This window comes from Brassica napus, chromosome C9 (genome assembly GCF_020379485.1).
Source record: "Brassica napus cultivar Da-Ae chromosome C9, Da-Ae, whole genome shotgun sequence".
In the NCBI taxonomy this organism is placed as follows: Eukaryota; Viridiplantae; Streptophyta; class Magnoliopsida; order Brassicales; family Brassicaceae; genus Brassica; species Brassica napus.
This window is the reverse complement of record NC_063452.1, coordinates 20,731,332-20,743,112: the sequence shown is the minus strand read 5'-3', so window position 1 is coordinate 20,743,112 and position 11,781 is coordinate 20,731,332. Positions and strand designations below refer to the sequence as shown.

Below are 11,781 nucleotides of genomic sequence, written 5' to 3'. Positions count from 1 at the left end.
AACTCGGAATCAAAGGAATGGGACGCTAGGATACTGGCACAATATGTTGAGCAAGAGGATATACAGCTGATTATGAGTTTGGCCATAAGCCCAACGCATCGTAAGGATGCCTTTTGCTGGAGTTACACTAAAAACGGCCAATACACGGTTAAGTCTGGGTATTGGGTTGCTACAAATATATTGCATGCGGAGGAGGAAACTGAAGTTACACAACCTAGCATCACTGAACTCCAAGCCTTTGCTTGGAAAGTGAACGCACCTCAGAAAATTCGCCATCTTATATGGAAATTAATTTCGGGACAGGTAGCAGTAACAAGGAACTTAATACGTCGCAATCTGCGGTGTGATAATTACTGCCAAGATGTGGAGAGCCAGAGGAAAATGTAACCCACGCGATCTTTGAATGTCCACCAGCGTTACAAGCATGGGAACTATCATCTACGCCGTCAAACCCCCAAACTTTCCCCATATCGAGTATGTACGCCAACATGGACTACCTTTTCTGGAGGAAAAATACAATTAGAAGGCCAAAAGATGATAGAGACCCTTATCCCTGGATAATATGATACATATGGAAGGCGAGGAATGATAAGCTATTCAGGTAGATTGACAGGGACCCTTTGGAACTGGTCAGGTACGCAGAGAGTAAATGTCAGGCTTAGTATAATGCTAAGGAGTCTATACCTAATCCCCCACAGGCACCAAACACTGAAGTGGTACAAGCCTTAAGCTTGAATAATATGTGTATGGTGGATGGCTCTTGGACATTTACAGATCTTTTCAGTAGAATTGGATGGGTATGGAAGGATAACACGGGAAAGATCCAACTTATGGGAACACAGAACTTAAGGAGGCGAGAGACAACACTACACTCGGAATTGGAAGCATTGAAATGGGCACTGGAAAGCATGCTTCAACATTCAAACTGCCAACACTTTGGAACAGATTGCAAGGACCTGATAGCCATGATAAAGGAACCCCAAGCCTGGCCAAACTTTTCAACGGAGCTGGAAGCCATTCAAATTATTCTCATGTGTTATTCGGATTTCAAGATCACCTACGTGCCAAGAACACATAATGAAATTGCTGATTCTTTAGCTAAGAATGCTCGATCTTTTCATAGATCTCTTTGTTTTATTGGTTGTTCTATTCCGGTCTGGTTACCCAGACCACCTCATATTTGAGTAATAGAATAACCGTTTGTTGAAAAAATATATACTAATTTCGCTGCTTAGGGCAAAAGGTGGTGGGCCTTTTCAAATTACAGAAATAGCCCAACCTTTATTCGAGCCAGCCTGGCAGTTATATGATTTGTATTGCATCTTATATATTAAAACAAAGCGTGTGATTTTTTTAAAAAATGGACCTAATAGATTTATTCGTAGAAAGTTATGTTGCATTTAATATCTAATCTTATCATTTAAATTTTGGGCCTACCAGAAATTTTTATTGGGCTATCAATAATTGGATTTAAACCCTAGATGATCCATTTGATTTATAGATTGTATATATTAAATAGATATAATTTAATGTTGTAATACTATACCTCCATATGCTAAATATTTAAATATTTGTCTATGTTAACTTTTAAAATTATAAAGATTTTTTTTTTAAATAACAAAAATCATATTATCTAACAATGATTAATCTTTACTACCTTAAATCAATGAAAACAAATTTTAAACGATATAGTTTATTTTAAAAATTAAACAAAAACTAAATGTTTAATTATTTACTCGATAATATAAATCTATGAAGCGAAAAGTTTATTTTTTTAAAAAATTTCTAAATTTCTGAAATGTTACAATATCTTTGAATATGACAATAAAATAATATTTTACTAATCTTTATATATATAGTTACGATTTTAATAATGAAATAATAATCCGAAAATATATATATAGAAGAATATACAAATACATATGAAAGTTTGAAATAATCTATTCAATGAAAAAAATATACAGTAAACTTATTATGTTTTAAAAATTGATAGACACATATATATTATAATATATACCAATTTAAAATTGAAAGCAAAATATTTATATAAAAAAAATAAAAACAAAAATCTACGCGGTTTCGCGGATCGAGATCCAGTAACAATTAACAAACTTGTCTCAGTTATGCTACTTATCTATAAGAAAAAAAAAACGGACCGATGGGCAGATGATTTAGCCAAATTAAAAAAGTTGTACCTTAGATCTAATCTCTCCCCCTTCAATAAAATTCAAAATTTCGAAACAGTGTAATTGGCATAACGTTATAAATAGGGGAAAATTTAATATTGTACCTTAGATCTAATCTCTCCCCCTTCAATAAAATCCAAAATTTCGAAGCAGCGTAAACTTTATAAATAGGGGAAAAACTAATTATTTATTACAAATTTGTTTTTAATGGTTAAATAGCAAAAAATATCTCTGGACAAAGTGGGACAGAGATAATTTGAAATCCCCCCGCTGTCATACAGCACAGAGTACGAAAACGAAACATATAAAACAATCAGGGTATCACTAAAACATCCAGCAAAATACAAGGGCACATTCGAAAATAACTACCGTAAAAAACTCATTAAAGAAGACGTAAACTATATATAGCAGATCATTACCCTTTTAATTTAAACCTATTTCCGCAAACGACAAAAAGAACGAGTCCCCCATTTTCTCTGAGAAACCGAAACCAAAACCAAAAGGAGAGAAAATGAGAGAGATCCTCCACATCCAAGGCGGCCAATGTGGAAACCAGATCGGCGCCAAGTTCTGGGAAGTCATCTGCGGCGAGCACGGCATCGATCACACCGGCCAGTACGTCGGCGACTCTCCTCTCCAGCTCGAGCGCATCGATGTCTATTTCAACGAGGCGAGCGGCGGGAAGTACGTCCCACGCGCCGTTCTCATGGATCTGGAGCCTGGGACGATGGATTCGCTCAGATCTGGGCCGTACGGGCAGATTTTCAGGCCTGATAACTTCGTGTTTGGGCAGTCCGGCGCCGGGAACAACTGGGCGAAAGGTCACTACACGGAGGGCGCGGAGTTGATCGATTCCGTGCTTGATGTTGTGAGGAAGGAAGCTGAGAACAGCGATTGTCTCCAAGGTGAGAAGATGGAGCGTATCTCCTCGATTTTGATATTGAATCTAGAACAATCAAGATCGATTTAGGTCTTGGTTAGTGAGTATTGAATCTTGATCTTGAATAGCGATGATATTATTGTTTTTATGCGTGTTGGTTTGGGTCTTTGAATAGGTTTCCAGGTTTGTCATTCATTGGGTGGAGGAACTGGATCTGGGATGGGAACGCTTCTGATCTCTAAGATAAGAGAGGAGTATCCAGATCGTATGATGATGACCTTCTCTGTGTTTCCTTCTCCCAAGGTCTCTGACACTGTTGTTGAGCCGTACAATGCAACTCTCTCGGTTCATCAGCTTGTTGAAAACGCTGACGAGTGTATGGTTTTGGACAATGAGGCTCTCTACGATATCTGCTTCCGTACCCTCAAGCTCGCTAACCCCACATGTGAGTACAATTCTATTGAATTGTCTCTCTCTTCCTATGTAAATGTGATTTGAGTTCTGACTTGTGTTTTGTGTGTGTGACTAGTTGGTGATCTTAACCACCTCATCTCTGCTACAATGAGTGGTGTTACTTGCTGTCTTCGTTTCCCTGGTCAGCTAAACTCCGACCTTAGGAAGCTTGCTGTGAACTTGATCCCTTTCCCGAGACTCCACTTCTTCATGGTTGGTTTTGCTCCATTGACATCGAGAGGATCACAGCAATACAGTGCCTTGAGTGTCCCTGAACTGACCCAGCAGATGTGGGACGCGAAGAACATGATGTGCGCTGCTGACCCTCGCCATGGACGTTACTTAACCGCATCCGCTGTGTTCCGTGGGAAGCTGAGCACTAAGGAGGTTGACGAGCAGATGATGAACATCCAGAACAAAAACTCATCCTACTTTGTGGAGTGGATCCCGAACAACGTCAAGTCCAGCGTCTGTGATATTGCACCAACGGGTTTGAAAATGGCGTCGACTTTCATCGGGAACTCAACTTCGATCCAGGAGATGTTTAGGCGTGTGAGTGAACAGTTCACGGCTATGTTCAGGAGAAAGGCTTTCCTTCATTGGTACACAGGAGAAGGCATGGACGAGATGGAGTTCACCGAAGCGGAGAGTAACATGAATGATCTTGTTGCAGAGTATCAGCAGTACCAGGATGCTACAGCCGGTGAAGAGGAGTATGAAGATGAAGAAGAGGAGTATGATGAGGCTTGAGGTTAATGGCTTCGTCTGATTCATAAGCTGCGTAAGCTGCGGTTTCTTTCTTAAGTCCCTCTCCTTTTGTTTTGTTTTTCAGTTTGCGTGCTTTGTTCGTGAAACCCAAATTCGTTCTGGAATGTTAAAACGTTTGCATGTATTGGTTTATTGTTTTTGTCAAGTGAAAAATATTGCTTTTGTTCTTTCAAGTTCTGCGTCATATTCTCGCTATTTCTATAATCTGAGCGTAAGCCGACAGTTCTGTAGCCCGTTCAAAAGACTTGTTATGTTCCATCCATTTGATTCCCTAGAGACTCTCTTACATCTTCAAGCAGAGATTGAGCTTCCGGGACTCTATCCATATGTAACTGGTAGATCGCAAGGTTACACAGCTTGTTATTGTCACGTTCCAAAGACAAAGCATTCCTATCACAGTAGAAACCAACCATTAGTAAACAGAGGAATTAAATGAAAGAAGTATATAATCTGAGGACATATGTGTAAATAAAACTAGTTTCGAGACGGCGGCGAATTGTAATTCTCTCTTATCCAAATTTGAACAGCAACGATCAATTAGTGATGCAAACCGGTACGTAAATGCCTCCGTAAATCTACGGTTTGATATATAACCCGATCTGAATTGAGAATTTCAATGCAGACCAAAACTATATGTCATTGGGTTATTAAGGTTAGCTTAAAGGGCTTTAAGGCTCAGAAAAGCCCACTAGCCCATAAGTCGTTCTCAAATCTAGGGTTTCCGCCGCCGTCGACATAAAATATCTTGTTTTCACTAAAAATATCTTCTTCCTCTCGACGAAATCTCAAACAATGGTGTTCGAAGCATTCGAAGTCGTCACCGTTCCTTTCAACACCGATGGCTGGGGTCCTCCAGACGCCTCCGACAATTCCTCCACCAGCGTCGCGGCGGCGAATCTCCTCCCGAACGTTCCCCTGGGCTCCTTCTCCCGCGCCGAGAAGCTAGGTCGCGTCGCCGATTGGACCCGAGCTCTCTCCAACCCCTCCGCTCGTCCTCCCACCGGATCCAAATCCGATACCTCCTCCATCTTCGATTTCTCCGCCTTCGCCGTAGACGAAGGCTTCGGCCTCGCTAACTCCTCCGGAAACGCCGACGAAGACGCAGCGTTCCGATTAGTCGACGGCAAGCCACCGCCTCGTCCTAGATTCGGACCTAAATGGAGATTCAACAACTTCCACAACCGCAACCAGCTCCCCCAGCGCCGCGACGAGGAGGTCGAAGCGAAAAAACGCGAAGCCGAGAAGGATCGAGCTCGTCGCGATCGTCTCTACAATAACAACCGTAACAACCTCCACCACCAGCGCCGCGAAGCCGCCGCGTTCAAGTCGTCGGTCGATATACAGCCAGAGTGGAACATGCTCGAGCAGATCCCATTCTCGTCTTTCTCCAAGCTCTCATTCACGGTCCAGGAGCCGGAGGATCTACTCCTGTGCGGTGGACTCGAGTCTTACGATCGGAGCTACGATCGCATCACTCCCAAGGCTGAACGTCGTCTCGAGCGTTTCAAGAACCGTAGCTTCAAGGTCACCACAAGCGACGATGACGTCATCAGGCGTTTGGCTAAGGAGGACAAAGCTACTGTTTTCGCCACTGATGCTATCTTGGCTGCTCTCATGTGCGCTCCGAGATCGGTGTACTCGTGGGATCTTGTGATACAGCGCGTTGGGAACAAGCTCTTCTTCGATAAGAGGGATGGTTCTCCTCTCGATCTGTTGTCCGTTCACGAGACTTCTCAGGAGCCCTTGCCTGAAGGGAAGGACGATATCAACTCTGCTCATTCTCTAGGCCTTGAGGCGGCTTTCATCAACCAGAACTTCGCTCAGCAGGTTTTGGTTAAGAACGGGAAGAGAGAAGCTTTCGATGAGCCGATTCCTAATGTCAACGAAGGTGAAGAGAATGCTTCTGTTGCTTATAGGTACAGGAGATGGAAGCTGGATGATAGTATGTACCTTGTTGCTAGGTGTGAGTTACAGAGCACTGTTGATCTCAACAACCAGAAGTCCTTCCTCACTTTGAATGCTCTTAACGAGTTTGATCCGAAGTACTCTGGTGTTGATTGGAGGCAGAAGCTGGAGACTCAGAGAGGTGCGGTTTTAGCTAACGAGTTGAAGAACAATGGTAATAAGTTGGCTAAGTGGACAGCGCAGGCTCTTTTGGCTAATGCGGATATGATGAAGATTGGTTTTGTTTCCAGGGTTCATCCTCGTGACCATTTTAACCATGTGATACTATCGGTTTTGGGGTATAAGCCGAAGGATTTCGCTGGGCAGATCAATCTGAATACTTTGAACATGTGGGGAATTGTGAAGTCGATTGTTGATCTGTGTATGAAGCTGAGTGAAGGGAAGTATGTTCTTGTTAAGGATCCGTCCAAGCCTCAGGTTAGGATTTACGAGGTTCCGGCTGATGCTTTTGAGAATGATTATGTGGAAGAGCCTCTCCCTGAGGATGAACAGGTTCAGCCTCCTGAGGAGAGTAGCACTGAAGCAGAGACTAATGGAGCTGCAGAGGATAAGAAACCCGAAGGTCAAGCCTGATTATGGTAAATGTCGAGAGTTGTTTTGAGTTTTACCTTTTTAATGTTTCAAAATTATGCTCTTTTTTTAAGAGCTAAAACGGTTAATTTTGATGGGTTATGCTTTTTTTTTTTTCTGAGAGAGACATTATTTCACTATGTAGAAGACTGTTGCATCTTGAATTTACTCTTTAAATTCCGAAGCTTTTGCGTTTTAAGAGCTAGAAATGATTCAAGTGGCTGGTTTAAGCTTTTTTTTTTAGTTTAATGTTGATTCGTATAGTAGATAAAGATTTTTCAAATAGCTTTTGCTTTTAGTTAGGCGTGGACATATTAACGGAAACCCGAAACGACTCGAAAATCCGAACCGAAAACCGAACTGAAGTTAAAAAAAACCCGAATGAGTTTAGGATTCAATCAGTCTGGATACATGTACCCGTATCGGTTATATCCGATACCCGAACCAATTACTCGAAGTACTCGAATATATATTACTTCTAAACTTACATTTTCTATTTCCATTCGTCTTTTTGTCTTCTTTCTCCTTCTTCAACGTATATGTTTAGTACATATTCAAATTCAGTTTATAACTGATTACATGTATGAATCACTATACTTTGCGATTTTGATTTATGTTTGATTACAAGTAGGATTTACGATTTGTTTTCTTTTTGCTCTTTACACAAGCATGAGTTCAGACATTCATGATTATCGATGTTTAATTTCTGTTTGATTTTGATGTCTCTTTTATTTTGATTTATGAATAGATGGATTCTTTACCATTTTCTATTCAAAATAATACAAATAGAAATTACACAAAGAAAAAGAATACATGCTCGTGTTCCTCAACGTAATAACAAATTAGAAAACTCATAAATATTATATTAAGTTGAATCTTATATTAAGTTGTTTAATCTTTTAGCTTCAACAGTAATGTTTCTGGTCTCATAGGATCAAATCAAGGATACATAATTGTTTTTTTTATTATTTGTTACATAATTCGGTTATACCTGAAATAATCCGAACCCGAATCTTAAAAATCCGAACCCGATCCGAAGTATAAAATAACCCTAATGGATTATGTACCTCTCCATCTGAAAACCCGAAAATCCGAAGCATCCGATCCGAATCCGAACGGATACCCAAACGCTCACGCCTACTTTTAGTTGAATTATTGGTTATTCAATTAGTAGACAAAATATTACTCAAACCTGAGTATTAGATTTTGAAAGTCGTCGTTGTTTGGTCCATATTACACTGATCTAGGGTAGGTTGTCACTACAACGGTTTGTAGGATATCAAATGATGTCATTTGTTCTTTGGAGTTAAGCTTTTTATATATTGTCAAGTATATTAGTGTTTCTGTAGTGAAGAAGTAGCGAATATGTTAAGACTTTGGACACACAGTTGTTCTTTTTCAAATATGTGTCCCCACCTCAGAGCCGGATCTGAAATTATAGGGTTCTATCCAAAACAAAATTTTTTATTTAATTATTTTAAGATATTTTTCTGAAAAAAAAATAATTTAAAATTATTTTTTAAGATAAAATATTTTTTGTTTACTTAAATTTTTAAAAGAACATTTTAGTCCATTATTAAAAATATTATATAATTATAATTTTTAAAATCTGTTTTTTTCTTTTATCATTTTTCTATTTTACATTAAACATTTATATATATAGCATTACAAAAAATATTTTTTTTAAAAAGGCCCCACAAAAGTGGGGCCCCATTCAAATGTTTCATACTTCCACTCTAAAGTTTGAGAATACCTTGTCCTATTAAGGTGATGACTGATGAAGTAGTGTGATTTCCTGGTGCTCCCCCACAAAGCCGAATGAACAAAAGACTCTTCAGATGTAGGTTTCCTTTCTTAGAACTTGTGTGATTTCCCAAAACACAACTTCAAGACCTTAATGTCTTTAGCTGTTAAGTAACCTTATTTAACCAAAATCTCTAGCCTCGTTTGAATCATATGTTAAGAGTCTAAAATGCCATTAGCTAGCTGAGTCAAAAGTTGTTATTTAGCTGAGCAAAACTCTCCTTGTATCTGTTGTATGTAGTATCATTTCTTCCAGGTAATACAATCTATCGTGGTATGCTCCTAAAATAACTTCCTTACCATCCTTAAAGAACGTAATACTGAAATCTTCTGCTTACTTGCATCCAGAATTCTGCAAGCAGCTAAAAGATATCCGATTACGATCCATAGTTGGCATGACTTTCTCTGTTAAAATATGTTGAAATGACAGATGAGTGATCCGTTATATGTATGTAGACCTCAACGTCTTCATTATGAAAACGAAACTCAAAAGACAAGGTCCAATGTTGGCCCAACTCAAGTTCGAATGAATGACACTTGATCCACATTAACAACAAAATATTATCTCAACTTTCTTGCGATGAACAAGCTTCATTAAGTGGTTAAACAAGTCGGTCCAAGCGGAGAGAGAACGCAAAACTTTGGACATGTGTCACTACAGAAACACGTGTCGAGTTCATGCTGCCAGCTGTGTTTAGTGGCTCTATAAGTATGCAACGTAGACAAATACAAGAGAAATGCGACGGGTCGAAACAAAAATCAGAATAACAAAAACATTTTTCAAAATCCAAACTGTGAAGAAATTGTTCTTTTTGATTGATGAATATGGTGACAGCTTTGCAACTAACGAGAACATCTATCTTCGGTCTCTTCAGAGCTTTTTCTATAAGCCGAGTTCCTCCGAGACCTCTTGCGGTGGTGCTTAGTCGGAAAAGCTCTCGGGTCCTTTTTGCTTCCTCGGTTAATGACCATTCTAAGGTAATTATTCTATATATACACACATACAATTATCAAAACAGATAGGTGCATAACCGGTTTTTAACAAATAGTTCATGATTCCCATTTTCAATACAATTTTGTTTACGGATTATCTCTATTTATATGTAAATTTTGTGATATGTAATTTTATATGTATAAATTAAAAAAAAAACAATTAAATAAGATTTACACAAAACAATTAGGTTAACGTGTATGACAAGAAATTAAGCTGAATTTGACACTTCAGTGGGCGATCAATAGTTATGAACTTTTTCCCCCCTTTCTATAAGATCTACACAAGACTCACGTTTGTAACAAAAGGTGGTACTGGTATTAGGTTAACGTGTCTGACAATATATCAAGTGGAAGGTGAAACTTTAAAGAATGATCAATGATTCTGTTTTTATAGGGAAGAAATGATCCGGTAGAGAAGGCGAGAGATTCAAGGGCTGATTTAGCTTATGATTCAAAGAAATGGAGAGAACAGTCAGGAGAATACTCAGAAGCTGGCAAAGAGAAAGCTAAGGACAAAGCCTATGATATTGAAGACAAGACCAAAGATTATGCTGAACAAACAAAGGATAGAGTGAATGAAGGAGCGAGAAGGGCAGCTGATAAGGCATACGAAACCAAAGAGAAGGCTAAGGATAAAGCTTATGACGTGAAAGAGAAGACAAAAGACTATGCGGAAGAGACCAAGGAGAAAGTGAACGAAGGAGCGAGCAGAGCAGCTGATAAAGCATATGAGGCGAAAGAGAAGGCTAAGGACAAAGCTTATGACGTGAAAGAGAAGACTAAAGACTATGCGGAGGAAACCAAGGAGAAAGTGAATGAAGGAGCGAGCAGAGCAGCTGATAAAGCCTACGAGGCCAAAGAGAAGGCTAAAGACAAAGCTTATGATGTGAAAGAAAAGACGAAAGATTATGCGGAAGAGGGTAAGGAGAGAGCAGAGGATATGACTCATGGGCTAAAGGAAAAGGCTCAAGATGTTGGGGAGAAGACTATTGAGACTGTGAAAGATGCGTGGGAGGCTGCTAAGAACACGGCTCAGAAGGTTACAGAGGCGGTGGTTGGGTCCGGTGAGGATGAGGATAGGGCCCGAGATGATGTTGATAAGGGCTTGAAAGATTTATCGCGAAAGGCAAAGGAGAATCGAAAAGACGATGATGATGTCAACAGGTTCTAAGTTAACTAAACCTATGTGGTTTTCTTACAAATAAAAGAAAGTGTTCTTCTCTGTGTTCAAAATGTTTTGCTAAACCTTTGTCAGCAAGTTTTAAGATCTATTACAGTCACTCTTCTAGGTTTGATTGTTAGTAAGTGTTTACTTCATACATAAGAAAAGAGCTTACATGCCATCGGTTCTGTAAAACTCTGGTTTGCTCGATTTGGGACTAGCAATCACGTGTTTTCTTTTTCCTCTCTATAAAGTCGGAGCAATGTTTCAGAAGCTTGAGAGCTTCCTGCTTGAGTTGAGGCAACATAGGAGAACATAAGAAAAGATATTTTGATGTAGTAATAAAGAGGCAGGCTTTAATTAATTTGTATGCGAAGGTTATGTGTATACCTTTTGTTTATTAAATTTATCCGGATAATATAAGATAATTAGATGATAAAACGAAGAGAAATTCATTTAGAATACTCATCTAGATGAACTATAGAAGGACAAACGAACACTTCCAATTAACATCTGAATAGATCATTTAGAAAGATGAGCAAATGAACATCCCCTAACAAAGAAACCTTAACAAAGAGACTAGCGAGTCACAAACGGAAGCTGTTTTGTTCAAGATTCAACATGTTTCGCGGCGGCTTCTTGGACCAAGACAATAAATGACGTCGGTTCAACCGTTTCCAGTTTGAATTCAGTCCTTCCAGTTCACAAAAATAACTTACAGGTTTACTTATTTAAAAAAGGAAAAAAGGAACAATATATGATCAAATCTACCAATACGTATTTAACATTTCACCTAAAATAAACAAAATTGTATATGATCAAATAAACATTATAAATAACTTCACGATTAGGCCTTTTAGTGTTTCAAAAAAAAAAAAAAAGTAACTTCATGATATTTTCAGACCATATTCGACAACAGATATGTGCCAAATGACCAAAATCCTTATAATTAAGATATCATTCGATTTTCATTTTGGAAACAAAAATAATAAAATACAAAG

General features: G+C 38.9%; 3 protein-coding genes across 3 annotated transcripts; all 3 read left to right on the top strand.

Annotated features, from left to right (window-relative positions):
• Nucleotides 1–2,605: 2,605 nt before the first annotated feature.
• LOC106418189 (tubulin beta-4 chain-like) lies at nt 2,606–4,460 on the top strand. The gene is made up of 3 exons (XM_048767564.1): nt 2,606–3,091; nt 3,242–3,511; nt 3,596–4,460. Exons 1-3 carry the CDS (start codon nt 2,698–2,700, stop codon nt 4,267–4,269), a joined length of 1,338 nt encoding a protein of 445 aa, XP_048623521.1. The 5' UTR covers nt 2,606–2,697; the 3' UTR covers nt 4,270–4,460.
• A 563-nt stretch (nt 4,461–5,023) lies between these two features.
• On the top strand, nt 5,024–6,981 carry LOC111209773 (eukaryotic translation initiation factor 3 subunit D-like). The gene has a single exon (XM_022709781.2). It carries the CDS (start codon nt 5,080–5,082, stop codon nt 6,823–6,825), a length of 1,746 nt encoding a protein of 581 aa, XP_022565502.1. The 5' UTR covers nt 5,024–5,079; the 3' UTR covers nt 6,826–6,981.
• A 2,365-nt stretch (nt 6,982–9,346) lies between these two features.
• On the top strand, nt 9,347–11,015 carry LOC125592427 (late embryogenesis abundant protein 14-like). The gene is made up of 2 exons (XM_048767563.1): nt 9,347–9,603; nt 10,013–11,015. Exons 1-2 carry the CDS (start codon nt 9,445–9,447, stop codon nt 10,787–10,789), a joined length of 936 nt encoding a protein of 311 aa, XP_048623520.1. The 5' UTR covers nt 9,347–9,444; the 3' UTR covers nt 10,790–11,015.
• Nucleotides 11,016–11,781: the final 766 nt, after the last annotated feature.

What these genes read in the sequence shown, in the direction of transcription:
- LOC125592427 (XM_048767563.1), top strand. Translation starts at nt 9,445, where the DNA reads ATGAATATGGTGACAGCTTTGCAACTAACGAGAACATCTATCTTCGGT. An exon ending in CGGTTAATGACCATTCTAAG is followed by an intron (nt 9,604 to 10,012) that starts GTAATTATTCTA and finishes CTGTTTTTATAG; the next exon opens with GGAAGAAATGATCCGGTAGA.
- LOC106418189 (XM_048767564.1), top strand. Translation starts at nt 2,698, where the DNA reads ATGAGAGAGATCCTCCACATCCAAGGCGGCCAATGTGGAAACCAGATC. An exon ending in GAACAGCGATTGTCTCCAAG is followed by an intron (nt 3,092 to 3,241) that starts GTGAGAAGATGG and finishes GTCTTTGAATAG; the next exon opens with GTTTCCAGGTTTGTCATTCA. An exon ending in CAAGCTCGCTAACCCCACAT is followed by an intron (nt 3,512 to 3,595) that starts GTGAGTACAATT and finishes GTGTGTGACTAG; the next exon opens with TTGGTGATCTTAACCACCTC.
- LOC111209773 (XM_022709781.2), top strand. Translation starts at nt 5,080, where the DNA reads ATGGTGTTCGAAGCATTCGAAGTCGTCACCGTTCCTTTCAACACCGAT.